General features: G+C 43.0%; 1 protein-coding gene across 3 annotated transcripts in view; it reads right to left on the bottom strand.

The window, feature by feature from the left end:
* Window positions 1–26,227, bottom strand: part of PRKCA (protein kinase C alpha) — a 145,378-nt gene that overhangs the window by 14,148 nt on the left and 105,003 nt on the right. Inside the window, exons 9-14 of one of the 3 annotated variants that reach the window (XM_018918914.3) lie at window positions 13,516–13,539; window positions 10,068–10,211; window positions 8,413–8,586; window positions 7,275–7,366; window positions 5,658–5,720; window positions 4,908–5,046 (exon numbers count right to left, since the gene is read on the bottom strand). In XM_018918914.3, coding sequence (XP_018774459.1) covers window positions 4,908–5,046; window positions 5,658–5,720; window positions 7,275–7,366; window positions 8,413–8,586; window positions 10,068–10,211; window positions 13,516–13,539 — 636 coding nt within the window. The remainder of the gene's footprint in view (window positions 1–4,907; window positions 5,047–5,657; window positions 5,721–7,274; window positions 7,367–8,412; window positions 8,587–10,067; window positions 10,212–13,515; window positions 13,540–26,227) is intronic. The other 2 variants (XM_050981327.1, XM_009094319.3) reach the window with 2 other exon arrangements.

Raw genomic sequence — 26,227 nt, 5'->3', positions numbered from 1 at the left:
AGAGAAGCTGAACTGCCAAGTTCTGTAGTTGCTCAGGAAAATAGTGAGTCACCAATGCAATAAAGCAGGACTGCCTGGCCACTAAATAAAATTATGGTCTCTGGGTGGATATATGTCCTTGCCTGAGATACAGCAGCATGTAATTTAAAAATTACTGCAATGTTTCTAACCAAAGGACTCCAAAATCAATTGTGCTTTGGAATGTATCAGACAAGCAGAGATAATATCAAGATTCTCATCTGGAAGACCCTACATAAAGGCAGTCCATATTAGTTGTCTCTTAGCAGTAATATGGGCTTAAAACTATATATTTGGGACATTCATTTCATCCTATAGTGACATACTTGGTTACTCTCCCTTCATTTCCATCAGCTGTAAGTTCCTGCCTTTTGATTTATTAAATCAATATTGCCTTTTGAAACACCAAACACTTGCAAAGTTTCATCCAGGAAAAAATACTGGCCCTTACACACAGCAAATGACAAAACATTTCATCCTCAGTCCTTCTCTGACAATGTCTTCCTGCCTTCTGGAACAGAATATTTTATATAAAAAGGGGATATTTTTCAGGTCATTGTTTTGTAAGGGCAGAACATTTTGTATAACAAGTGCAGTCCAGGTATGTGGTTTTGGGAGGAACAGCTTCTTCCAATTAGCAAATGAGCAAAAATGGATCCACAGCAGAGAGAAAGAGAATGCTGCCACACTGCCAAGGTTCTGTACCTGGCAGCCAGGTCTGTCCAGGAGCCCACAGCTCACTTCTGTCCCTGCTGAGAAGGAGTTTGATGGGATTGCTGAGAGGAGGAAATCACTTAAACGCTGCAATGCCATGTCCTACAGTGAAAGCTGTATCAAAGCACTCAACACTGCTGATTTTTATCCAGCAAGGGGTGAGTCAAGGCTGGTTCTTCTCTAAACAGCATTCCCATCAGGAACTGCAACCTCCCCTATGAGATCTGCCTTTGGGAGAGAATATCAAACAGAACCAGGAGAGGCAGAATTAACATGGAAAAAGCTCCACTGGATGGTCAGAATCACTCCAGTTTTTCTGCTGTTTGATGCCACATCTGGTGAGCAGAGCAGTGCCCCTCTGAGCTGGCCCACAGCCCCCTGGCCTGGGTGGAAGAGTGGGAATTGAGACACAAATACAAATACAGCCACCAAGGCTGCAAGAGTCCCCCTGCAAAGGCAATGCCAACACCTTTTCCAGTGAATTATCTCCATGCAGGAAAAGGTGCTGCTGTCACTGCCTGCTGCTGCACAGGGGGAGTTTTCTCCCTTTAATCCCACCTGAATAGCCCCAGATTGAATCAGCAGCTGGGAACTGGAGAGGCTGTGGCTCAGACAAAGATAGACCAGCCCTTTGCCACCTCCTGTGTGGAACCCATGGATCAACTCCTCGGACTGGGAGCTGCTCCCAGCACCAACTGGGAAGTGCAAGCCAGAGGGAAGAATGCTCACTTCAAGGGAGGAATTTCATGTGGGAGGAAGCAGATGAGCCTTCAGTGCACAGTCAAACATGCATTGGTATGAAGTCAGCAAGTTCTAAATGTTGTGTTTTCAGGAGCTCCCTCCTCATCACCCAGAATTCATGGAGTGCCACCTCCAGCTGCTGCACTCAGAGCCAGCCCTGCCTGCCTTGCAGCAGCTGCCAAAGTCATTCCATCTTCATGGACAAGTCCTGGTGTCTGCCAGAGCAGCTGGGGTTTGTGAACCTGTCCTGTCTCACCAGAGTGTGCAGAGCAGACCCAGAGCAGTGAGGGAGTTCCTGCCCCTCCAGAAATGAAGAACTGCACCCTCCTCCACCTAGGATTCCTGATTTTCACTGGCCAGGCTGCAGTGGAAAGCTGATGGGATCATTCTCTTCCCCTCCTTCTCCATCATTAATTTAAATTATTGCCTTCTTCATGTCCTTTTGCATTTCAAATGCCCCGTTTTACCCATCTATTGCCATGCATTAAGAGCTTCTGCCTTTCCAGGTTCTGTGGATTTGAGCACTCAGAAACAGCTCAGGAATTTCTCTCATCAAGCAAAATTGGCAGAAGGAGTTGCTTTTTTTCTTTTTTTATCTATTTTGCCTCCAAGGAAGGCACAGTTAAGAGCAGGACACAGAGATTAATATCAGCAATTTGTAGGAATGTTTAGATCATTGCAGCTAGTAGCCAGTTAGGATGAAAAGATTATATCCCAGAGGCAAGAGGAAATCTTTTGTGAGCATATATGATGTCTGCTGGAAAAGTTAAAACTCGGTTATTAAAAGAAATAAATATTACTATCACAAGGAACAGTCAAATGCACTTTCCAAACCTTTGTAATACCTATTTGCCTCCCACAATCCTGGCAAATTCAAGGTTGGAACTGAAGGTTCTGAGGCTGTGAGATGGAAGAGAAGGGAAATGGAGTTTCTAATTTGAATTCCTCTGAAATTCCGAATCAGCACTGTGGCTGCTGCAGGGATGCTGATGGTGGGGTTCTGTGCTGGCAGAATCCCTTCCCCCTAATCCTCTTGACATCCATCTCCTCCTGTCTCTCTTGACTGGTCAAGGAAACACAAAGTACTAATTGATTTCACAGCTATTTTACCACTCTGACCATAAATATTTAAGTTCAGCACATCAGGAAATACTCTGTACAAGATAACCACTTTCTGCCTGAGAGAAGCTGTCAGACCTGGGATCCCACCAGCTTAACCTCTGCACACTCCTCAAATTGCACAGCACAAGAAAATGAACAATAATTCCAGCCCATTATACACCCAGGTAATAGCAAATGGCAACTTTCCCACTCAGAGAAAAGGGAAAACATTATTTTGCAGCACACCAAATTGGGGGGTTGACTTTGCTGAAGGCAGCACTGCATTGCTCTGCTTTTCCACACAGAGCTGGGACAGGGGACACCAGCTGAGCTGTCCCTGCAGGGTCCTTGCAGCTGTGTGTTATCTGTGGGCAGGTCCTGCAGAGGCAGCGTGGGCTCCCTCAGGCCCCACAGGAGTCACCACGTTCTTGCCCAAATGCTGCTGAAAAGGGCTCATTCTCCAGGCTGGAGTGCAGCCCACTCACAGGATTCTACTCCAGATACCTTCCAGAGTTTCTTTAGATTTAGCTTCTTTATCTCCACCCAGCAGGGAATGTGACAGTGTAAATGAATTCTCATTAAAATCTATTAGCAATTTCTAAATTTTAGCCCCTGGAAACATGGACTGAAACACCCCTGCAAGGGAAACAGGAACCTTCCTTTGAAGTTCACCACAGAACTAGTTAGCAAACTGTCAGTCACAACAATGTCCTCAGAAACAAAAGAACATCAGCCAATTAAACAAAATAAAAGCAAATCTGTTTGTAAGATAACAGACTAATTTTCTCTCACTTACTGGATGTTTTGGTAAAAGGTTTACTTCTTGATATGAAATTTCCAAATAAAGTAAAATAATTTGCTCCAGCATTAAGCCACACTGAGCATTCTGGTAGTGACAAAATGTTCTTTGGCATCAACTGGCACAAGACAATTGCCACAGAAAGGACACTTTAATTTGGAATATTGGCTTCATTTATGTTTTGATGGAAGAAAATTAAATACTACTCTGGTTGTTCTGATGTCCTGCTGCAAGCAACAGCAAATGGAAAACAAACAAGGGTGCAGAATACACAATATTTCACTCTGAAAAGCGTGAATTAGCAAGTGGGAAAAAAACAAACTATTTTTCATTCCAATTTCAGAGATGACAAAATTCACCTTAGACACTGATTTACTTGTCTGTGTATAAATCTCCCCTATTCCAACAAACATTCAATTACAGCCAGAAATGCTCCAGCCAGAGCTGCCTCTTGCTCAGTACCCAGTGAACAACTGAGTCTCTTGGATCAGGATCCAGCCTCTTGCATCAAATCTGCTGCCAAACAAATCAAGACTCTTGAAAGCTCACTATGCACAAAGACCAGATTTTAATATTCATATATTTGAATTATACCCAAATCACCACATGTGCTTGTTTTCAATTCTTTAGACCTCAACTACTGAAACACAAATCACATCCAGACTCAGAGTCTTAACTCTAAGCTCATGTTTGTCCCAGGGCCTTAAAGCACAACTGGGCTTCCCATGATCACATTTTCACTGCAGACCCACTGCCCTTGGGTCAGGCTTCAATGCCATTTCCAGTGGCTGGAAAGCTGCACAGGTATGGGCAAGCCATGGAAAACTCAAGGCAAATTATGGATTTATAACAGCTCCACTCAAGGCTGAGCTCTCAGCTTTTGGAAGGCTTTCAATGACAGGAGCTCTCCTGAGGTGAGGAGCAGCAACCTGTGGCACCTGTGCAGCACTTGCAGGACATGGCCTGGAGGAGACCACAGTGCTTCTACAGAGAGCTCAGCAAAAAGCTTCAAGACCTCCTGAGTCCCCTCTCAAAAACCTGTGAGTGGTTTGTGATTTCCTGAAAATGCCAAATAATCCTTTAAATAAATGTGTGCAGGCAGCTGTGTGAACCTATGGAGGAGTGGATTAAAGCAGCATTGTTTGCTCCCAGTGAGATATTGACTGATCTCAGCAACACCCATGACGTTTGCACAACTTCACAAATTGCAAACTTTGGTATAATAATATTTCCAGGCTACAAATTTAAGATCAGAAGTTGGAGAGCCTGTTTGTTTAAAGTTTTTGGCTAAAACGAGCAAAATCTTATCTCATAAAAAGTTAGTTTTTCAATTAACTAGGTATTTCTTAAAAGAGTGAATAGTCCTATTGATTACACTGCATTAATCCACAAATACACCCAATATACCTGCAGAAGTGAAATGGAGCCATGCATGGAGAATCTGGAGTTAGAGCCATCCAAACCCAGTGGTATAAAATGTGGAGGGACAACTTCTGTAAGGGACTAAAAGGTTCTTGAAAGGGTCAGTGTTTACCTCTGGTGCAATGTAGTCTGGAGTGCCACAGAAGGTCCTGGTTGTTACTCCATCTAACATGTGCTCCTTGCACATTCCAAAGTCAGCAATTTTAATGTGTCCTTCTGAATCCAGCATCACATTATCTAATTTCAGATCTCTGAGGAGAATCACAGTAATTTAAGGTTAATGGTTGGGATCAGCTGGGGGAGCTTATTCTGAGTAAGGAATATTTGCAGCTTTTTGGGGGTGGAGGTTCAGGTGCACACGTGGGACTGGCTCAGCCTGGAGGGAGCTGGGCAGACACCTAAGAATGACCTCAAAATCCTGGAATGGGTTGGAAGTGACCTTGAAGCCCATCCAGTGCCAGAGCAGGGACACTTCCACTGTCCCAGGCTGCTCCAAGCCCCATCCAGCCTGGCCTCGGACACTCCAGGGATCCAGAGGCAGCCACAGCTGGACAATGAATGAAGAGGTGGCTGTGTCTGACCCCTCACCTGAGACTTTTGGAAGTGGAATATTGTTAAACATCACCCAGAAATACAAAACATAAGAGTTTTCCATTTTCAGAAGGTTTTATTTGAGTGGGGCAGAGCACAGGTGTCAGAAAGCTCAGGTTCAACAGGGCTTGGGTTTCCAACTCACCAGCAGCAGCACAACAAAAAGAGCTCCACACTGATGGCTTTAAAAATACACCAAAATGTTAAAGAAGCTGATCATTTGGGGATTTTAAAAATAGTTCAGAAATTACTTCTGTCAGATCATACTCACCTATAAATAATCCCTCTGTTATGGAGAAAGAATAACCCAATTGAGATCTCAGCTGCATAGAACCTGTGTGGGGGGAGAAAAAAATCAACAGATTTCTTATTGCCTCATGATTTTCTTCTGGCAAAATAAATTGCAAATGAATCATGGTAAAGGATGGCAATATAGTAGCATAAGAACTGTGTGATTTATTGTGTATACATACAGGGGACACAAAAGACATCACTTCAGCTGGACCTTAACAGATACATTTTGTGTATTTGATGATAAAATAATGCAGAAATCTTAAAAAAAAAAGGGAAATGGCTCCCCCCACAAAAACAGAGCAGCTGGAGCACAGCTTTTTTTGCACTAACTCTTCTGCAAAGGTCCTTATCTCTAATCACAGACTGATGAATTCAGGATGCAGCTCAATGTACATTGCAATTCACACGGCATGAAATAATCTGCAGAAATAGTGTTCCTTTATACAGCCTGGTAATGGATTAATTACACCAGCTAATTAAAATGATTACCACATAAAATATAATTGCTGAATGCAGTTAAGAGGTGTGGAATACTGGTGGCTGTTTGAAGCTGGGTGCTGTGGAGCTGTGCAAATTACGAGCGAGAGGATTATTTAAAAATGAGATTAATTTTTAGGCTCAGCACAAGGGAGAGGAAGCAACTGAGCTCTGCAGCACTCCATCAGAGGTGTTTGTGAACACGTGTGAAGATGCAGCACAGGCAAAAGCTGTCATGAAGCACCACAGATTTTGCCAAGTGTTGGCAAGTCGCATTTGCTGGAGTCAAGGATGATCTGACACCATCTCAGTTTGATTCCATGAGCTGTTAAAATGTTTGTCTGCATCTGAAATGCTTCTGTTTAGAAGGCCTCTCGTTTAAACAAGCCCCGATTGCTTAAATCAAAATGAGAAATTAATTGAACTGAATGCTTAAAGCAGTTGGTCACCCTTGATTTTGAAGTTTCATTAGTAAATGATTTATGAAACACTAACAAGTGGTGATGAGGCATTATAAGGATGGCTAAAATGGATCTGATGGATCTGTTCACTCTGAAATAGGCTACAGCTCATTTTCAGTTGCTCACTGATATGCCAGATGTACAATTACCTGAAAAGAATCCTGTAGATAAACAACTCCTAATTCCTTATTAATTCCTCACAAATATATCACAGAAAATCTTACAAGCTATACATTGAATTTATCTTGTATAAACTGTAATTTATATCACAGAGCTGAGTCTATTTGTACTGTCTTTCTCTACAGCACTAATTCAGACTGAAGTGTTCTACTCACTGGTTTTTTTATTGTTTGCTTTTAAAAACAACATCAGACTATGAAGTAACATCTTTAATTTCCTGCTGCCCTGCATAAATTCTTGTCACTTTTCAATAAGCCTCTCCTGGCTTTGCTTGTGCTGTATTTTTGAATAAATGCACATGCACCTTTGGTCTATGTGTTCAAACAACATTTTCAACACAAAGTTCAGACTTTGGGCCTTAAAAACAAACAAAAGCCAGCCTGAATTCCATCCTGAGCCTGGGAAGAAAAAGAAACCAAATCCTCCTAGAGTGCAACATCAAGATGCTGGTGTGATTTAAATACATGAACACTCACACTGCTTGGGGCTCCTTAAATTTTCCTACTTGCTGGATGTGATACATGAGATCCCCACCATTGACATACTCCATCACAAAATAGAGCCGGTCCTAGGACAGAGTGTGAGAGAGGCACATAAATCCATTAGAGACAGTATCAGATAGTCATTGATCAGCCAAAAAGAAAAAAAAAGTCACCAGCATGTTATTAAAAAGCTTTTAGGATTATTAGGGAAAAAATTATAGATCAGGAAATGGAAGTGGAATGTTTTGTACAACCTTCAAGAGTAAATGATTGATGAGATCTGTCTGGGTTTGCCAATTTTAGTGCCATGCTTTTACAGATTATTTGTCTCCAACGGTTTCAAGGATTATACAAATATAGCTCAGTCTGATAAATCTGTCTCTAAAAATAAATGAAAAAAAAAATCAAAAATGGTAAAAAATTCCAAATTGCTTTGAGGCCATTTCTAATTGCTGCTAGGAAGTTTTCCTTTGGAAGATGGTGTGGATGAGGCCCTTGAGGAGATGGTTTCATGGGGAATGTGGGCTGATGGTTGGCTCTGGTGATCTTAGAGGACTTTCCCAGCCTCAGCAATTCCATCAATCCATGTCATCCAAGAGGCTGGCACAGTGACACTGGGCCATCAGATCCAACCTCAAATGTGTCACTGGGAGGTGCTTTGCAATGTGATGGGCAAATATCTACTTCATATGTTTATAAGGAAAGAAGAAAAAAACCCCTCAGTGTCACCAAGAAGTGACAGAAAACAAAATTAAATCCACCAACACTGATTCATGACTAATTACCCCACAATAAATAACAGCCATTAAGACTTTTCAAGTACAATCCTCAGAGCTCTAAAAGTATTTGGGAACCTTTGGGAATCTGGGTGTGAGGCTCTGACTTAGCAAAGCAGACACATTTAGGAATTGTCATGCTGGCCTGCTCCAACAACTGCATGAAGGAAAATCTTTAAAATTATTTTTTATATTTAAGATACAAGGAGTAATTACAGGTGGGATTTCTTCACCATTTTCTACGTGCAGGGGCTACCATACATGGGTTGGATGATAATAAATGTTACTGGAGTGAGAAATCCATGACCAGGCAGCCTGGAAACATCAGGGTGGCAAGAAAGACAGAGCTCACGTACAACTGTCTGGAAACAGGAGTGCAGCTGTGTCAGGAATGGGGGCTTATCCTGCAGGGCCAGCACTCGTTTCTCAACCATGGTGCACTCCACATCATCATCCTGGATCACCACGTCTTTTTTCAGGATTTTGATTGCATAGAGCTCCTCTGTGCCCTTCCTGTCTGCCAGCATCACCTGCAGGACAGACAAACAGCAGAGTGAAAATCCCCCAGTGCTGGAGTCCTGGATGCTGAGAATTTTAAACTTTCTGTGCTTAAAGGCACAGAGCCACAAGAGAACACTGCATTTGACCTGAGGCTGTGAAGAAAGATTCCAAAACTGATTGACAGTACTGGGATTACAGGTGTGGAGTTGGTTAGAAGTGTGTAATAACACAGGGTGGAAAACTTAGAGTTTGGGATTTTAGAATATAGAAATAAATATGAAGTAAGATGGAGGTTTTAGGGTGGAGGCAGGTTGTTCTTCTTTACCTTCTTCTTCCTCCTTCTCCATGGGTTTGGGTGGCATTTTATAATTGGACAGAAAAGTCCTCATTGCAGCTCTGTGGGATCAGTTATTGGGGTAAAAGGGAAATAATCCAGGTGTCAGCTCTTAATTAGACAGTTTAGTCTTAAAAGGCCTTGGAACAAGAGATTGTTGACCATTTTGTACCTTCTAATGGAAAGCTGCCAAACTCATGGTTGTGAGGCTGTTTTACTGGTAAGAAATAATAAACACCTGAGTCCCAACATGAACTACTGCCTCAAGTGCCTTCAATCCTGACCTTGACAAACTGATAGCCCAGGCCAGGGAGGGAAGGTCACTCAGATGCCTGAAGATTTAGAGAGATGGCAAGCCAGCTTTTCTTTTAATTTGTATAGACAGATTTGATCAGAACTCCAAAGTCAAGATCCTGGTACAGTTCAGACAGCCTGTGCCCAAACCCTCTGGCTGACTCCTTGCTGAAGGGCTGATAAAATGTTAAGTCCCAGGAGACTTCTTCAGTAAAGGGCACTTTATCACCTGAGTTTTGTTCAAACAGGCAGGAAAATAGCAGTCTGTTCTCTCAGCTATTGGATTTCTAATATATATACACACTATTCCTGGTTTTTTTTTCCAACATTCACCCTTTCCAGTGTTGGTGACTTCCAGGACTGGCAGAGTGACCTAGGTGTTAAAGCCAGAAAAGGAGACTTAATTTCCTTGAAACTGCCAAAAAGTGAGGATCTGAAAGTCAACAACAAGTTGCCCAGCAATCTGAGTCCTTAAATTTATTTTTATTTTTTCAATATGCCAATCAGGACTAAAGTCTGCTAAGCCTTAGGGGGAATGACCCCACTCCTGGTAAGAAATCAAAAATTCCTCCCTCAGCAATGCACATCCTTTTGACTCTGGATTTTGCTTCTTAGAGAGCTGTTTATTCATTCTTCCTCAAGGAAAAGAAAAAAAAGGGAAGGGAAGGGAAGGGAAGGGAAGGGAAGGGAAGGGAAGGGAAGGGAAGGGAAGGGAAGGGAAGGGAAGGGAAGGGAAGGGAAGGGAAGGGAAGGGAAGGGAAGGGAAGGGAAGGGAAGGGAAGGGAAGGGAAGGGAAGGGAAGAGAAGGGAAGGGAAGGGAAGGGAAGGGAAGGGAAGGGAAGGGAAGGGAAGGGAAATGGATTAATTCTGAAGAATTCCTACCTTCCCAAAGCTCCCCTTTCCAAGAACCATGAGGAAGTTGAAATCTGTCAGCTTCACCCTGTCCAGATTGTTGGATGGCACACTTGAGTTCTTGTCTTCTGTTGAAGTAATGACTTTGTTACCAGCTGGCCCAAGTTTGGCTTTCTGAAGAACATACACACACATACACACACAAAAACAGCAGAGTGAGAAGAGCTGCCCATTCTCCTGGCTGAAGGGATCTCTGGGTGGAAGTTAGAGCTGGAAATGGCCAGGTGGCATTCCCAGGTGAGAGGCTGCATAACAAAATAGGCACAGACACACCTCCAAAGACTCATTCCAGCAATACTTTTGACATTATTGAGAGAATTAAAGTGGAAAACTGTGTTCATGTATAACCAGATAAAGCAGATACACTTATCTGGTTAAAAGAGCAAAACCAAAGCAATGCCCAGAAACAAAATTTAAAAAATCATCATTTACTTAGAGGCCAAAAGCAGCTTAAATGGTGCTTTTGTTCTGAAAGACAAAAAAAAAAAAAAAAAAAAAAAAAAAAAAAAAAAAAAAGAAAAAGAAAAAAGAAGAGGCTATCCAAAAATACCATGCTGTAATGTACATTGAGTATTTTAGGATATAAACAACCTCCCCAAAACATTCTCTTTTCAAATGGAGTTCTTCAAGTCACTGCATAGCAAGAGTGAAGAGAATTTTGACATGCACTAAGAACCTGCATTAAAAATCCCACAACACATGAGAATTAATGCAGATGAACATGGCCACTTTCAAACCAGCAGTACAATCAACTTTGATTTGCAATCAAGGGTTGATCTGGAAAAGGGAGGAAGGGGAATATTCCAGACAAGGGCTCCAGCAGACACTCTGGTTCCCAGGGGCTGCAAGTCTCAGTATTTCACATGAGACACCTTGGCATGGCTCAAGTAAGCTGCATTTCAAATCTCAGAGTTAATACAAGGGAAAAAAGTAAGACTCACCAAAAGATAATGCAGGCTACAAGATAACATCCCTTTTTTAAATTTCCCCTCAAAATAATCCCACATACCAGCAGAAGCAAAGCCAATAAGGTTTAGTAATTCTTTGGGATATAAGTGCTTTCCCCATCTGTCTGGTGTGTTGGTCTGGTTAATAACCTCCAATGTGGTTAATTTACTTTTTGCCAGTGATGTATGTTTGACAATTCAGGATAACTACTCTTCTCTCTGCTTCACAAAAGGACAATATTTGTATATTATCCCTCTTTCACAGATGAAGAAAATGACAGAAATGGAGGTTCATTCAAAGTCTCACCATACCTCCCTTTAATAGCCATGCCTGGCATACACCTTTGGCACTGGAAACTGGGAGTTACCAATTTCCCCCTCCTCAGATGGGTGTAAAACCATAAAATGGAGAGGCACTTGATTCACAGACTCCATCTACTCCTGCAGGAATGGCAGATAATCATCTGACAAAATAACCTCCTGTCACTTGAAAACCATAGCCAGCTTGGATGACCCTTCCTGCAACTTTATAAGTGCAGAAAAATCTTCTGCCCTGCCCCAGGGATATGGATTTTACAAGTTTAGATCTGTTTATTAAAAAACTTGCAATGCAGCTTAGAGTGGGGAAGTTCCTCCACAGCAATGTTATTATTTGTTTGCATGAAGCAGCACTTGGAGATGCTGGTCAGGATCAGGTGCTGTGCAAACATTTAGGGAGAGCCAGTCCTGGATGCCAGCTTAAATCCCTGGGATGTTCCCAGGGCAGGGCTGGCTGCTGGGACAATGCTGTGCTGGAGCTCTTTGGCCACACAAAGCTCCTCTTGAGGCCACACAAGATTGAGCCATGAGCAAAACAAGGGAAAAAAAACCAAAAAAAACCAAAATCCCAATATCCGTTTTTTGTACAAGATAAAGATGTGGCTCAAGGGAGCAGCTTTGTTGGCCATGCCTTTGTGATGCTCCACAAACGGGATCTCAGATAAAGATCTTGCTTTTCTCATGCACAAAGCAATTTCAATATCCTCCTTTTCACTGAGTAATGGAGATCCAAATCAGGCTCTGAATGGGCAGCACCAGCTTTATTTCTTACACCTTTAAACCCACTGGGCAGGGTGCTGGCAGATTGTTTGAAAAATGCATAATTTGAAACAAAAATCAAATTTTGTTCCAAGGCCTTTTTTTTTTTTCAGGTGCAAACCTGCCAAGCAGGCAGGGAGTGCTCTCTGCAGCACTGCAATCCCAGGTTCTGGGTTTCCAGCACAGTTTCTATAAAAAAGCATGGCAGGTTCACCAGCAGGCTCCTGTGCCTGCTGCTGGCTCCAGAGGCACTGCACTCACTTGGAGTCAGCATGGGCTAGAATTGTCAGGATCTGAAGGCAGGATCTTAAAATAATATTTGAGAAGCCAGCCAAGGCCTCTCTCCATCCTCTGAGCACTTAGATTCAATGAGCAACACACATGCTCCTCTCAGTCCCATTTTTCAGCTTTTTTAAAGTTAGACATCACTCTGAGTTTGAGAACCTCTTTTTGCAGAGGGCAGATTTTTGAGGAGAACCAAAATTCCTCCTGTGTGCTCAGCTGGGCTCTGAGCTGTCTGACCCAGGCAGGAGGTAAACAGGGCAGGAGTTCATGGATGAGTGACATGGGATGGTGACAATCCTGGGCATCCCCTGGCTGAGCTGCCACGGGAGGGCTGAAGAGAGAACCCTGCTGCAAACCAGCTGGAAAAACCAGGGACAGGGCAGCCAGGGAAAGCTGGGGAACAACCAGACTGACTCAAAGGAAGCACATAGCCCCAAAGTGGCAAGAACTCATGAAATTATCATAACCTTACCAAAGGTGTTCATTTCCCATCACCTTGGCCAGCCACCATCCTCTCAGCAGCATGCAAAAACCCCTTTTTCACATTTGGCATGTGAATTCCTGCTACTGCTTTTTGGCTTAAGGTCCTAGTGGAAATAGAGTGAGGATTTCAAGATATTTCACTGAGCTCTATCATGAGTTTTATATCTGAAACACCTTGGCTGTAGCAGGCAGAAAATGCCATGCAGCCAATATCCTCTTCCCGACTGCCAGAGCAAAACCAATTTTGCAGCAACAGAAGGGACATAAACTCAAATTATTCCTAAAAGCTTATTGGAAAAGACTGATATTTTGCCTTTCCTACCATGACTAAAATTGAAAATCCCAGAATCCTATTTGAACCCTCCTTTATTTTTTATGGATATTAAAACTTGCTGAAGTTGAAGACGGTATTCCAGGCCCTGGATTAATCTTCAATCCACATTCCAACTCCTTGGCTTATTATCTCAGATAAAACCACACTATTGTTACAACAAAGCCAGCTTGCAGCAAACCAGCCAGGAAAACAGAATGTTAAAGATAAATTAGTCTGCACTGGGAGCAGGAAAGTTAATCTAAAAAGAAAACAAGACATGCACATCATCTTACTTCCTCTGCTTTGGACGCACCTTATCTCGGCCAGTTCTTTTACCCTGAAACCACAGGTGAGACACATTTATATATTCAGCCCAAACTCACTTCTCCATTGAGTGCTAAGAAATTACAGTGTGCTACACTGGAGAGACTCTGGGAAATTGGCAGGAGCTTTTTGGAAAAGATATCTCAGGTTTCGCAGTAAAAACGCTTTTAATCTAAGAGTAACAATTGTACTTTTAATTAAATAGGAAAAAAGTTATCCAAACTCTAATGAGAAGTGTGATGCAAAGAATATACAGAAGTGATTTAGGGAATAGTAATTCTTCATTTTTTATAGCAATTGCAATAATTCTTGATGACTCTTTTCAAAACTTTCTGGTTTTCCCCTGTGAAGAAAACTGAATAGGATAAAGCAATAAATCTGAATGTTGGTTCTTCTGCCCTCTGTGTGTATCTGCAGTAGAGACTCTTAGGAATTACAGAGCTAAAAGACTGAATTGGTCATTTTCCACATTAACCAATAATAAATAAAGTTGTGAGGATCAAATACAAAAAATACAAAACTCCCTTTCCTACTCCCAATCTCTTTAGGGTAACGAGTCTCCAGCCAAGATGTCAGTGCTTTAACACCTTGCACTGCTCTCCTCCACTGCTTCTCTGCTGCTGGGTGAGATTGGCTTTGCTCCCACATGGGGAACAAACACCAGGATCCAAACCCACAGCCATCCCCTCCTACCCCCCGGCACAGCTTCAGGAGGGAGAAACCCAGCCCCTCTGCCATGGTCAGCCATCCAAGCCAACACAGAGCTCCTCACTAGAAGAGGGGGTCCTCAGTTGTCAGAGAAACTCATTCCCAGGGAGTTCCCAGATGCCAGCAGGATCATCCCTGGCACCACATTTTCAAGAGGAAAAAGTGATAAATGAAAAAATATTTACCAACAATGCTGAATTCCCACCACATGAGCAGAGTGCTGTGTGGAGAGCCACAGTCCATCCTTTAATCCCTGGCCCCACCAGCACCTGATTTAGCTGGGAGGTAAATCCAGAGCTCTGCCCCCAGCAGCTGAGTGCTCTGGATTCTCCCAGCTCCACATGGATGCCAGCATTGCCTCCTCACCTCTCCAGGTCCCACCCCCCTCCCCTGCTCTGCCTGTGCTGAGAACAGTGAGTGCATGATGGAACAAGAGCCTGTCCAAAGCCCACAGCTCTGCACGAGGCCAAGGAGTGACTGCACAGGGCTTGTCTCAGAGTCACAGAGTCACTGAACAGGCTGGGCTGGAGGGGACCCTAGAGATCATCTCATCCCACCCCCTGCCATGGCAGGGACACCTTCCACAGAGCAGGCTGCTCCAAGCCCCTTCCAACCTGGCCTTGGGCACTTCCAGGGATCCAGGGACAGCCACAGCTGCTCTGGACAACCCAAGAACTGAGATTTGTGCAGCAGGAATGTCTCCTTGCCACGATTTAATCCCTCTAAAAATTCTAACCAAATCCTTGCTTCTCACATGGCAACAAGCTCTCAGCAGTTCTTTGCCAGACCCCCAGGTGCTCCTCAGGTGTCCCTGGGTGAAGGAGCCAGCCACCTCACACTGCCACAGCTGGAGCCAGGGGTCCTGCTCCTAATTCTTGAGTCAGCCCAAAGCCACTGCAGGGAACACTCTCCATATCACTCAGAAAAATGGCAAAATGGATGGTGAGAAGTGAGGATGGAAGAGCCTGGACAGTAAAATTCAGCTTCACTACTCCAGCCCAGGGGGCTGGGCTGTGAAAGGAATGCTCAGTTCTGCCTGTGGCTACCTGGACCCTGCACAAGGAGCATCAGAGCAGCTCAGATCTCAGACAAACCTCAGAAGATGTCACTGCCAGAACCAGCAAAGCTCAGACTAAGGATGGGAAAACTGAAATAATAAAGATTTATTCAAGTCTCAAGGAAGGACCCATTCAGGTTTCCAGTCATGTACACACGAAGTGGGAACTTTGATCAATGTGCTGAGCCATTAGCAAGCCTTTAATAAAGCAAATAAATCCAATAAATTTCAAGTCAAAATCTGGAAGAAAAGCCCCCCCCATTCAGTGTAATGTTCTCTGTCATTGTTGCAGGTTGTTCCTTACATTACTGCATTTCCAATTCCATGTAATTATAGATGCTATGATGGAGTATCAATTTCCTACTTTCCACAACTTAATTACCAGGATGCTGAGAGTTTGAAACGAGAGGAGTCCATTTCCAAGCCCCAGCAAGACCTAATGCTTCACCAGGCTGAGTTTAATCTCCATGCCATAACCTAAGGGCAGCTTGGAACTCATCAGCAGAGTTCTGCTGGAAGACAAGGAGGTGCCTGGGACAGGGACACCATCAAGGATTCAAGGGGTTCACACATGGATTTCAGCCATTCCTTGGTGAATTTACACTGCAGCAAGGGGAACACTGGAGAGATGTAAATAACCAAAAAGCTGTTTAGCAGCACTCTGAGAGTCATTTTCATGATGGCAGTGTCACTGTGGCAAACTAGGATGTAATTAGTAAAAACCACAATATATCAAAGTGAAAATGTGTTTTTCTTTCAATGGCTAAAGTAGTTATAGAAAAAAGAGCTGGGAAAAAAAATCACAGCATTCCCATTGCTAGGAAAAAGGCATGAGGGCAAAGGGGATGTTTCATGGAGATATAAATGAGGTGGGTGATAAAACTCTACCTGGGACTTTAACACCAACTATTTCATGTCTTTAGTTTACTTTTCCCCTCATTTCCTCTCCTCCTCCTCTTAAAATTGTTTCACATCTACCCTGTTAATTACTAATAGTAAATTTATTTAAAGGATTTGCCTGCAGCAAATATTTGTGCTGTGCTTGTGATTAAAAATGCCTTTTGTAGGAAGCATGTCCAAGGACAGGGGAACTCCACTCCTGAAGCCACCAAAGTGCAGGGCTGAGCAATCCTGAGGTGAGCAGAGCAGAACCTGCTTTTACACCTGCAATTATAAAATATTTCGATTAGAGGGATAATTCTCATCAGTGCCAGTTATCAAACTTGAATAAAGGGCCGTGTGAAAAATGTTATACTGAATTTTACTGAAATTAAGGATTAAATTAACAGGTTTGTATTTTCTAAGGATATATACGAATTACAATGTGGATGATTTCCTTCTTTTCAGGCCTTTTGCAGGAGCCAGCTCAGCTCTGGGAGCTTTTCCCTGTTCTTTGCTGACCTCTTGTGGTTTCTCACTCTGAGGAGAAATTATTTTCTCAACCTCAGCTTTACTTAGGATAAAGAAAAACAGGGAATCTGAAAGGACAGGACAACAGCTGAATTTGTCATGGAGCTCCTCAACAGACCCTTTTTGTGGGGTTTGTAACAACATTCCCTATTCAGTTATTTTCCTTAATCTTTTTTTGTCCTGCTGGATAGAAGTTAGAACTGTGTGAAGCACCTGAACACACGATCTCTAAAATATTCCCAAATGTGCCAGGCACAACGTGGGGTGACCATACTCCCTAGAAAATGGAGACAGTGAAGTCAAAGCACTACCAAAGACATTGGGAAAGGGATGGATCCATCCCCAGACAGGAATTCCAGGGGATATTGCCCTGGACAACAATGTCTGTCTGTGTGAGCTGTGAAATCCAGAGAGGGAAGAGTTTCCAGTTCCCCATTTGGCACTGTCAACATGTTTAATCTGTTTAATAATCCTGCAGCCACCTGAGTCCACTTTGTTTCCTGCCTTTATTGCCAAACACTCTCTCCCCTGCAACAGAGCAGTGCCTAACGAGATGAAATGTAATTAAAGAGGCTGCCTAGGAATAATATTCAAGAATTCTTGCAGAAGCATCCTGTGGTGGTGGCAATAAAAATCCCCAAAAGCAAATAGGATGCTACAACAGCAAACCCCTAAGTGTCAAAAGAAGAATTGCTTTTCTATATGCTCCTCCATTCTTTAATTATGCAAATTACTGCTAGTTTTCAATAATATAAAAACCTAGAGTGTGGAATTGGCTTTTAAGCATAAACCTTATTTCAATAAGGGAAAAAGAAAATTAAAATTCTGTTCTAAAAGAATTTTGAAGGACTTCAGTTCTCCCTGATCTTAGAGCAAATCCCTGCAATCAAATCCCACCAGTCATTCAAAGCTGCAGAGCAGGACTGATTTTAAAACCTTGGGATTCTCTACCCAAATCTTAAAGTGCTCTGAAATGATTTATCTCTCTCACACACACAGATGAAGGTGTTTTCTGCATGACGTTGAGAAATAATCACTTTAAATACACACTTTGCAGTGGGACAAAAGCAAGATAGGTGTGTGGCCCTTGCCAGTGTCTGATTATTCCACACACAAGTATTCACAACATCTCCCATTTGCTGTGATATTATAAATTGATTTCTGTACCTTCACTCACTCCTAGCTCAGAACTGTTGTGTTATCCTCAGGAATGCTGCCCTTCCTCCTTCACTTGCTCCTGCTGCACCCTTTCAGTTCCAGCCCTGCAAACCTGGGGATGGAACCTCCCCAGAGCCCCAGACCAAGGGACTCCCACAGGTCCCTCCCAGAGGTGCTCCTGGCACAGGGATCTCCTGGACCAGGACCCCCAGGGATGCTCCTGGCACAGGGATCTCCTGGACCAGGACCCCCAGGGATGCTCCTGGCAAACAGGATCTCTGGAACGCCTGACCCCCATGGATTCTCCTGGCACGGGATCGCCTGTACCAGGACCCCCCATTGAGCTCCTGGCACAGGATCTCCTGGACCAGGACCCCCAGGGATGCTCCCTGGCGCAGGATCTCCGGACCCAGGACCCCCAGGGATCTCCTGCATCAGAGATCTCCTGGACCAGTGACCCCCAGGGATGCTGCCTGGCACAAGGGTCTCCTGACCAGGCCGTCCCCAGGGATGCTTCTGGCACAGGGATCTCCTGGACAGACCCCCAGGGATCTCCTGGCACAGGGATCTCCTGACCAGACCCCCAGGGATGCTCTGGCACAGATCTCCTGGACCATACCCCCGGGATGCCTCCTGGCACCAGATCTCCTGTACCAGGACCCCCCAGGATGCTCCTGCACCGGGAGCTTCCTGGACAACCCCCAAGGATGCTCCTGGCACAGGGATCACTCCTGACCAGGACCCCCCGCAGGGATGCTCCGGCACAGGGACTCCTCCTGGACGCAGGACCCCCAGGATGTCCGGGCACAGGAATCTCCTGGACCAGGACCCCCAGGGAATGCTCCTGGGCACAGGGATCTCCTGACCAGGAAACCCTCAGGATGCTCCTGAACAGAGTCTCCTGGACCAGGACCCCCAGGGATGCTCCTGGCACAGAGATCTCCTGGACCAGGACCCCCAGGGATGCTCCTGGCACAGGGATCTCCTGGACCAGGACCCCCAGGGATGCTCCTGGCACAGAGATCTCCTGGACCAGGACCCCCAGGGATGCTCCTGGCACAGGGATCTCCTGGACCAGGACCCCCAGGGATGCTCCTGGCACAGAGATCTCCTGGACCAGGACCCCCAGGGATGCTCCTGGGCTCAGCTTCACTGCCAGCAGCAGGGCAGGGGATTGGTGCTGATTTACTGAGAAAAGACAGAAAATAAACAAGGAATCATTTTTCCATGAAAACCCCTGAATTCCAGAGTGTCCCCACAGAAAGAGAATGGCAGCTTGCTCTGAAGGAATTCATGTTTAGAATCCACCAGGACTAAACATGAATTCTGCCTGTGAAGCAGCAGCTGTGGGAAACCCTTCAGTCCTTTTTTTGGGTGCCTCCTATGGTGGAAACATGAATTAACCAAGGACTTCTGTCAGCTTCTATCAGTGCTCTTCAAGGCCTGGATTTTACAATGAGGTGACAAAACTTCCTATTTCTGCCAGATGAATTTCATCAGGGTGACTTTTGCTGTGGTTTAAAAATGCATTTAAGCAGAGAAACTTCCAACTTCCCAGCAGAAAGCAAGATTCACCAATGAAACCACCAGGTGATTTTATTTTCAGAATGAAGAGATGCAAAGGATTGAGGAAGGGCAGTTCTCTTCTGCACAGGCTTTTCTGAGATAAAAAAATCGAGGTTAAGGAAAGTGATTGGTTTAATTTTTCTGGTTCAGTTTTAGAACATTTGTTAAAATCATGCATTAATAATATAAACAACTCTTCAAAAATAACATCTGGGTTTTTTTAAATTAAGTATTTTAAGCCTTGAGTGATAATGCAAAGAGTGCTCCAGATCAGCTTCAGCTGTAAAAACACTACCTGAAGATGAAAATGGCTTCAATAATCTTAGAGTCTTGGAACACAGTTTAGAGCACAGGAGCTTCAAAGTTTAATCAAAATTGTAACTTCACCAATGTATGAACTGCAAGTGTGGTTTGTGCCAGTGGCCTCTGCCCTAATAAAGCAAGATATTTAGTTAGAGATACATGCAAATAGAAACAAAACACAGGTAAGTTCTCAATGCTGAGATGCAACTTTCATAGCAGGAACTCAGTGATGTGGGGAGCAGTGAAAGGAGCAGAATGAGAAATAAACAGGTGAATTGGTATTTCAGGTATCAGAGCACCTGTGCACATGGCTAATATCTCCTACAATATAACAAATAACATCCAGCAACAGATGTACTATGTTACATCATAAAACATGCATGCTCGAAATTTATCTATTGAAATATACAGTGACCACGAGCATTATTTTTTCTGTGGAAGTTACTTAAAGTTTCATGAATGTCTTTCAAATTAAAGATGCACCTTTTTCCATTTTCCATGAGAAGGTGGCACTCCTTTAATTAATTCCTCCAAAAAGAAAGGCACAATGCACCTGCTCAGGCTTGATCACTTCTTTTTTTTTTTAATGTAAAATTCTAATCTTGGGATCACTTTATGACAAATTATAGAACAAATTGTGAATACTTCATAGTGAATTTTTAATAAATAAAATTTATACTTAATAATATTTCGTGAATATGAAATATCATTATTATGAAGTATTATGTATATGAAATATTTTATGAATATGAAATATTATGAAGTATAACTTCAATTATTTATTGATATATACTTCAATTATTTATTGATAATGAAAATCATACTTCAATTTTAAATTTTTTTAATACCAATTAGAAAAGCTTCAAGTGGAAGAAAAAACAAGTGCATCCTTAAAAGCCAGTGAGAATGAAATTAAACTGAATAAAGTTCAGATGCCGGTAAAGGTTGTGTGGAGGAGAAGAGCAAGGAGAAAACTACCTTGAAGAAGTGGATATTTACATGACAGTCCTGGAAGAGACAGGAGAGGGAGAAACACTGCGAGGTTAGTAAGGGGCTGGCACCGCACAGCACCCACAATTAGCAGCAGAAATAAACAAATACAGACACAGCAGCGGCAGCAATACAGAAATGGACACGTCTGTAAAGCACAGAAAAAACCCAGGAGAAATCAAAGGGTGTTAATCCCAGGCAGGGGCTGTGCTGCTCCTCAGCTCACCAACCCACAGCCCATGCATGGAACAGCCTCTGGCAAAGGCTCCAGCTGGGCACAGCTGGCCAGGGGCACTGGGGCTCCCAGCCCTGCACAGGGGGGACAGCACACAGGGATTTGGGATTTCTGGCCTTGCCTTGTTTTGCAACACACATTTCATTTTTATGTAAGGGGTGAGGAAATCCCTGCCTTCAATGGGGTTTTTTATATTCACCTCAAATCACAGCCCAGTGAGCAAAGCCTCGAGGAAATCAGCAAACTGAAAGGGAGATTTGTGCCATCTAGTTAAGGAATTTCAAGCTCTCCAGTCTGAGCTGTGGTGAGTGGATGGGAAACCTCCAGACAACTGCATATGGGAATTCCCCCTGCCAAACTATAGCACAGAACAGATGGAGTCATCTCACAGCATCTCTATAATGCTGCAAACTATTCTCTAATGATTAAATATGCACAATTTAAAAATAGGAATGAGTGCCATGGCCAAAAAAAGCAGCTCTTCTTTTTATATCTCTTTATGCATAATGAGTGTGGATTGATGTGCCAGTGATATTTTGGCTGGTCATGATTTCAGTGTGGCTTAGTTTCTGTTTCCTGAAAAGTAAATTTCATCGTGTCATTTGCAATTTGAAGCGTCAGCAATGTTATTTCTCTTTCCATGTCCCCTTTGCTGACCTGCCTGAAGCTTCAAAGTGGGGATGAATATTGCTTAGAGACAGATATGGCAGAGAGCATATCTTTTATTTATTAAAAAAATAAAAAAGAGTAAAGTAACTGCAGTGTAACAGCTCTGGGGCAAAGATGTAAAAGTAATGTTTCCTTCCCAGCCCTTATGACACTTTACAGAGACCTGGAAGAACTTCACTCACAAATTGACAAAATCACAAGCTCCTCTACAGTCTGACTTAGGGGTTTTGTGTTTGTGTGTTTGTTTTTGAATGGAAATGTGAATGAAAACAGATTTCATTAGAAAGCTCACTGGGCTCTCAGGAAGCCACTGAAACAGTGCCTGGAGTACCTGCTCTGGCCCTGGCTGTGCAACTGCAACATTTCCCCCCAGCCCCCAGCTCAGAATAAAGACAGCTCTAGGATGTCCTGGCCACTATTAAAGGAAAGAAATACAATGTACTTCTAACCTAAAGTTTGTGTGAATATCCGAAAAATGCCAGAATAAGAAAGTTCTGGCCTTCTCCTTTCTAATGAAGCAGACAGAAATGGATTTAAAAGATTAAGAGGACTGGTAAAAAGCTAATAAATGCAGGGTCTGCACTGAAACAATCTGAACTGATGTACTGTATGTTCAGAGAAGAAATTTTATAAATAAGAGAAGGTTTTTTCAGCATTAGACTGTAACAGCAACAAAACTCATCAGAGTTGTAGCTGTGCCTTGATCTCTGGGGACAGTTTCTGTCCTGTTTGACACCAGCTGTGCTGCCACAAGGAGAAGCCTGATGCTGTAAATGCACGTGAGCTGTGCACAGATACACAGCCTGCAAATTCAGGCCTGCACAAGGATTAGCACACAAGTTTGGTCAAACAAAGGGCTGCCCTGCATCCTGGAGGAGCTCAGGAGCAGAAATGTCTCCCAGAAATAACTGGAGAGGTTCCAAGTATTTATCCCTGAGCCTGATGGCCAAGCTCCACATCTGTCCTGCTATCTTTCAAATGAGAAGGTATCTCAGAAGACATTTTCTTTAGGATCACAATAATGATAAGGCATTTTAGAAGACATTTTCTTTAGGATCATGCTGATAGTTGTGTTTGGAAGCACTGAGAGGTCACCAAAATGTCACCACTGACTGACCACTTGCAGTGCTCAGACATGACATCCAGCCTCTCTCAGCTCTGCTCCCTCTCCTCCTTTCTGGGCTCAAAAGGGAACTGCATCAGCAATCCCATGGCCAAAGCAGCTGGAATCTCTCCCACAAACAGGACTCAAAGCCAGGGATGTGCATGTGGATGTTTGTCCCCTCCCAGGGTGCAGGGACAGTCCCTGTGGTGGGACAGCAGTCAGAGCTCAGAAATTAAGGGAAGGATTTTGTTTCCACCCAGAGAGCTACACTGAAGGAAATAATTAGAACAGAAGAACATCTCTGACATGTGAAGAGTGTGAACCAGGAGGAGCATTGTGGGTCTTCCCAGAGATGCTCTAAAAGGAGGATTTATGAGCAGAATCCCTTTCCCTCCCAGCAATTGCCAGAGCTGGCTGTGGTGACTGAGCTGCTCCCACCACCAGCACAGGCTCAGTAAATGTGTCCATGGGTGAGGGTTATGGCTGCTCTGCTCTTTCTTTAATTAAAAAAATCCTTTATATGGACCATAACAGCTGCTTTATTTTTAGTAACATTTCCCAGTGCTGGTGGTGAGGAAAGAAGGGGAGAGATCCCAGAGCAATTCACCAGCCTGCTTTTAAATCAGTGTTATTCTGTTATTACTCTAAGGTGATATTTAACTATCAAGAAGTGCTTTACTAAGCAGGAAAAATAAAAAGGGCTTAACTAAACTCAAATAACTTTCCAGCAATAGAAGTTTAGAATTTGCACATTTTTCCCCCCAAATTCAGGAAAAAAGGAATGATGCCCTAAATGGCAAAGGCATCTTACAGCTCAAATCACAACCAGGGAGAAAAAAATACCAGAAATTTACATTATTTCAACATTCTGCTTTTTTCTTTGACTAGAAAAGTACTGGAAGAAGGAAATAAGTACATAACCAAGAGTAGATGCTGCAGTTAGAAGATTTCCTAGTTGGGGTCCATGGAGGCACCTGGGACTGTTGGGAGTTCCCATGGCAACTTCAGCACGGACAATTATGGAGCAGCCACAATTATTCTGAATATGCCTGGTGAGAAGGGAGTTTCATTTTGAGATGGCCACAAATGATGCCATTCCACAGAGAAAATTCACAACTAAAGGTTAAAAGCAACTGAAAAATAGTGACAGATTTTATCCTGCCTCCACTTCCTACAGGAGTGTATTTTTATCTCTAAATATTAATAATGATGCATCATGTATAAATCACTGAGGACAGATTTGCTCACACTGCTAAATGAGCAGATAACAGATTGGTGAGTTCTAGTGAGAGGTGAGATCCAGAAAATATGTAGACTGAATACAATTTGTTGGGTGGAAAATACTGCATTGCACCTCTGCATAATATCCCTCCATTTCTGCACACTGCACAGGCTCATAGAGATTATATAGAGAATGTAATAAGAAAACTCCTTGCAATAAAATATAAAAGGTAAAAAAGGCACATTCCTCAATTCTTTCTTTTCCAAATTTGGTCCCATTTGTTGGAGAGGATCCATTCTGGCCAAAGTTTGGGTGTTACTTTTTCAGCTGATTCAGATGGGGCAGAATGGGCCATGAGGAAACTTCTCCTGACAAAAACTTTTTAGCATTCAGTTACAAATATAAGTGAAGGTTTGAATCTATTATTATTTACTTATCATCTTTAGAGTATTTTAAAAGATTATATTATATTATTACTATATTTTATAATGTTTTATTGTAGATTTACATTGAATAAATGAATTAAAACTAAGTGGCAGGAGGTCCAGTGAGCAAAGCAGCATTTCCATGAGATTGTGTGGCTGAGTCACATTTCCAGAAGAAATCTGGGCTGTGAAGGTGATGTGCTAAGAAGGATGTGATGGTGCAGTGTAAATGGTTTGAGATCAATGAGCTTGAGGCCAAATCTTAAAGCTGCCTGAAATAAAGATGCAGGCAGATATTCTGAAAATTCTGGTTTAAATGGGAGGTAGCTCCTAAGGGGTTTTGGGGGTCCTCCTACCAACATTTCTAAACTTTAGTTAAAAGGGCAAAGTCAATTTTCTGAACATCTTACAGTTTTCAAGATCAGGAAGTGGTTCCAGAAATTCTAAATTTATTGGCTCTCTGGCCTTTTGAAAGCTGAAAATAATCTTATTCTTCCTTAATATGAAACAATGAAATCCTAATCCTAATGTTTCTCTGCTCCTGTGTAGCTTAGGTTTGTATTCAGCCCTTTACTCTCAAGGCCACCATTATTTATTTTAAGTATTAGATGTAAGTAATGCAATATTTTTGTGGAAATGGTTGTCATTTTGTACTTAAATTAGTGTAGCTTGGCTACCAAATCCCATGGTCACATATTAAAAAACAGACCAAGCCCTGCAAGTGCAGACTGGATTGGGAAGAGCTCTGGAGTTACTCCTTCCATAAAGTGATAAATGGGAAGGTGGCACAGTGACACCCTTTGGTCCATCTGCATTTTTAATCTCCTGACAAATTCACCCCCCCAGGAAAGTGACAGTCAAGACCTGCAATCTTCTTCCTGTAAGGCCCCAGTGCTGCTTTTAGAACAGTGGAAATATTTATTTAGATGATGTCATGAAGTCACAAATAGCAGCATTTCTCTCAGTGCTGTCTACTCGTTCCTTATTACAGGGCACCTAAAATAAGATGCCAGTGCAAGGCAGGATATAAATGATAACAGAAATGAAGGAAAAGATGATCAGAGTCAGCACCACTTCTGTGCCATACCAGAATAGCTAATAAGTGAAATACCAGCATTCAGACATCTGTGCTGTGAATCTTCAGAAGCCATCCCAGTGATGCCCCTTGAAACCAAGGAAGAATATTCCATGGAGGGCTCTGCTTCCCTCTGCTCCTTCTCCTCATGATAAACTCTGAGTGAAGCCAAACCCTCCAGCCATGTAACACCACATCACACCAGCCCTGGCCCCATGACAACTCCAGGGTTTGTTCAGCTACCAACACTCTCATTTATCATCACTTTTAAAGCTGCTCATTGTCCAGCTTGGGCAATTACAATTACTGGAGACACTGTGTGCCTGCTGAAGAGCCATTGCCTTCCCTGGATTAATTCAGCCACTCAAACAGCACCAAGCAGACTGGCCCAGAACAGGGAGAGCCTCAAATACACAGTGCTGAGCCTGAACTAATTGGACTTTGAGACAGACTAATTATTTCTGAGACAGAGCTGCCCCTTGGTGAAGCTGCTGTCTCTGAGACTGGGTCCAGTAGTTTTACATCAATCCTGTCAGGATTTCTACTCCACTTCATTGCAGGACATGGATGTTTACAGCACGACTAAAATCAACCTCAGAGACTGTAAATTCAATATGCAAACACACTGCATGTAACATCTGACATTTTTAAGTGGAAAATTTTAGTGAGTTGTCTCTGTGCTGTCTTTAACCTGAGTAAAAACAGGTAATTTTTTATACCTATATACATAAATATCCACCCAATTCCAGACTCTGCATAATGCACAGAAACATGGACA

The sequence above is a fragment of the Serinus canaria genome, chromosome 18 (assembly GCF_022539315.1).
Source record: "Serinus canaria isolate serCan28SL12 chromosome 18, serCan2020, whole genome shotgun sequence".
NCBI lineage: Eukaryota > Metazoa > Chordata > Aves > Passeriformes > Fringillidae > Serinus > Serinus canaria.
Note: the sequence above shows the minus strand (reverse complement) of the source record. Positions and strands in the feature narration are given on the sequence as shown.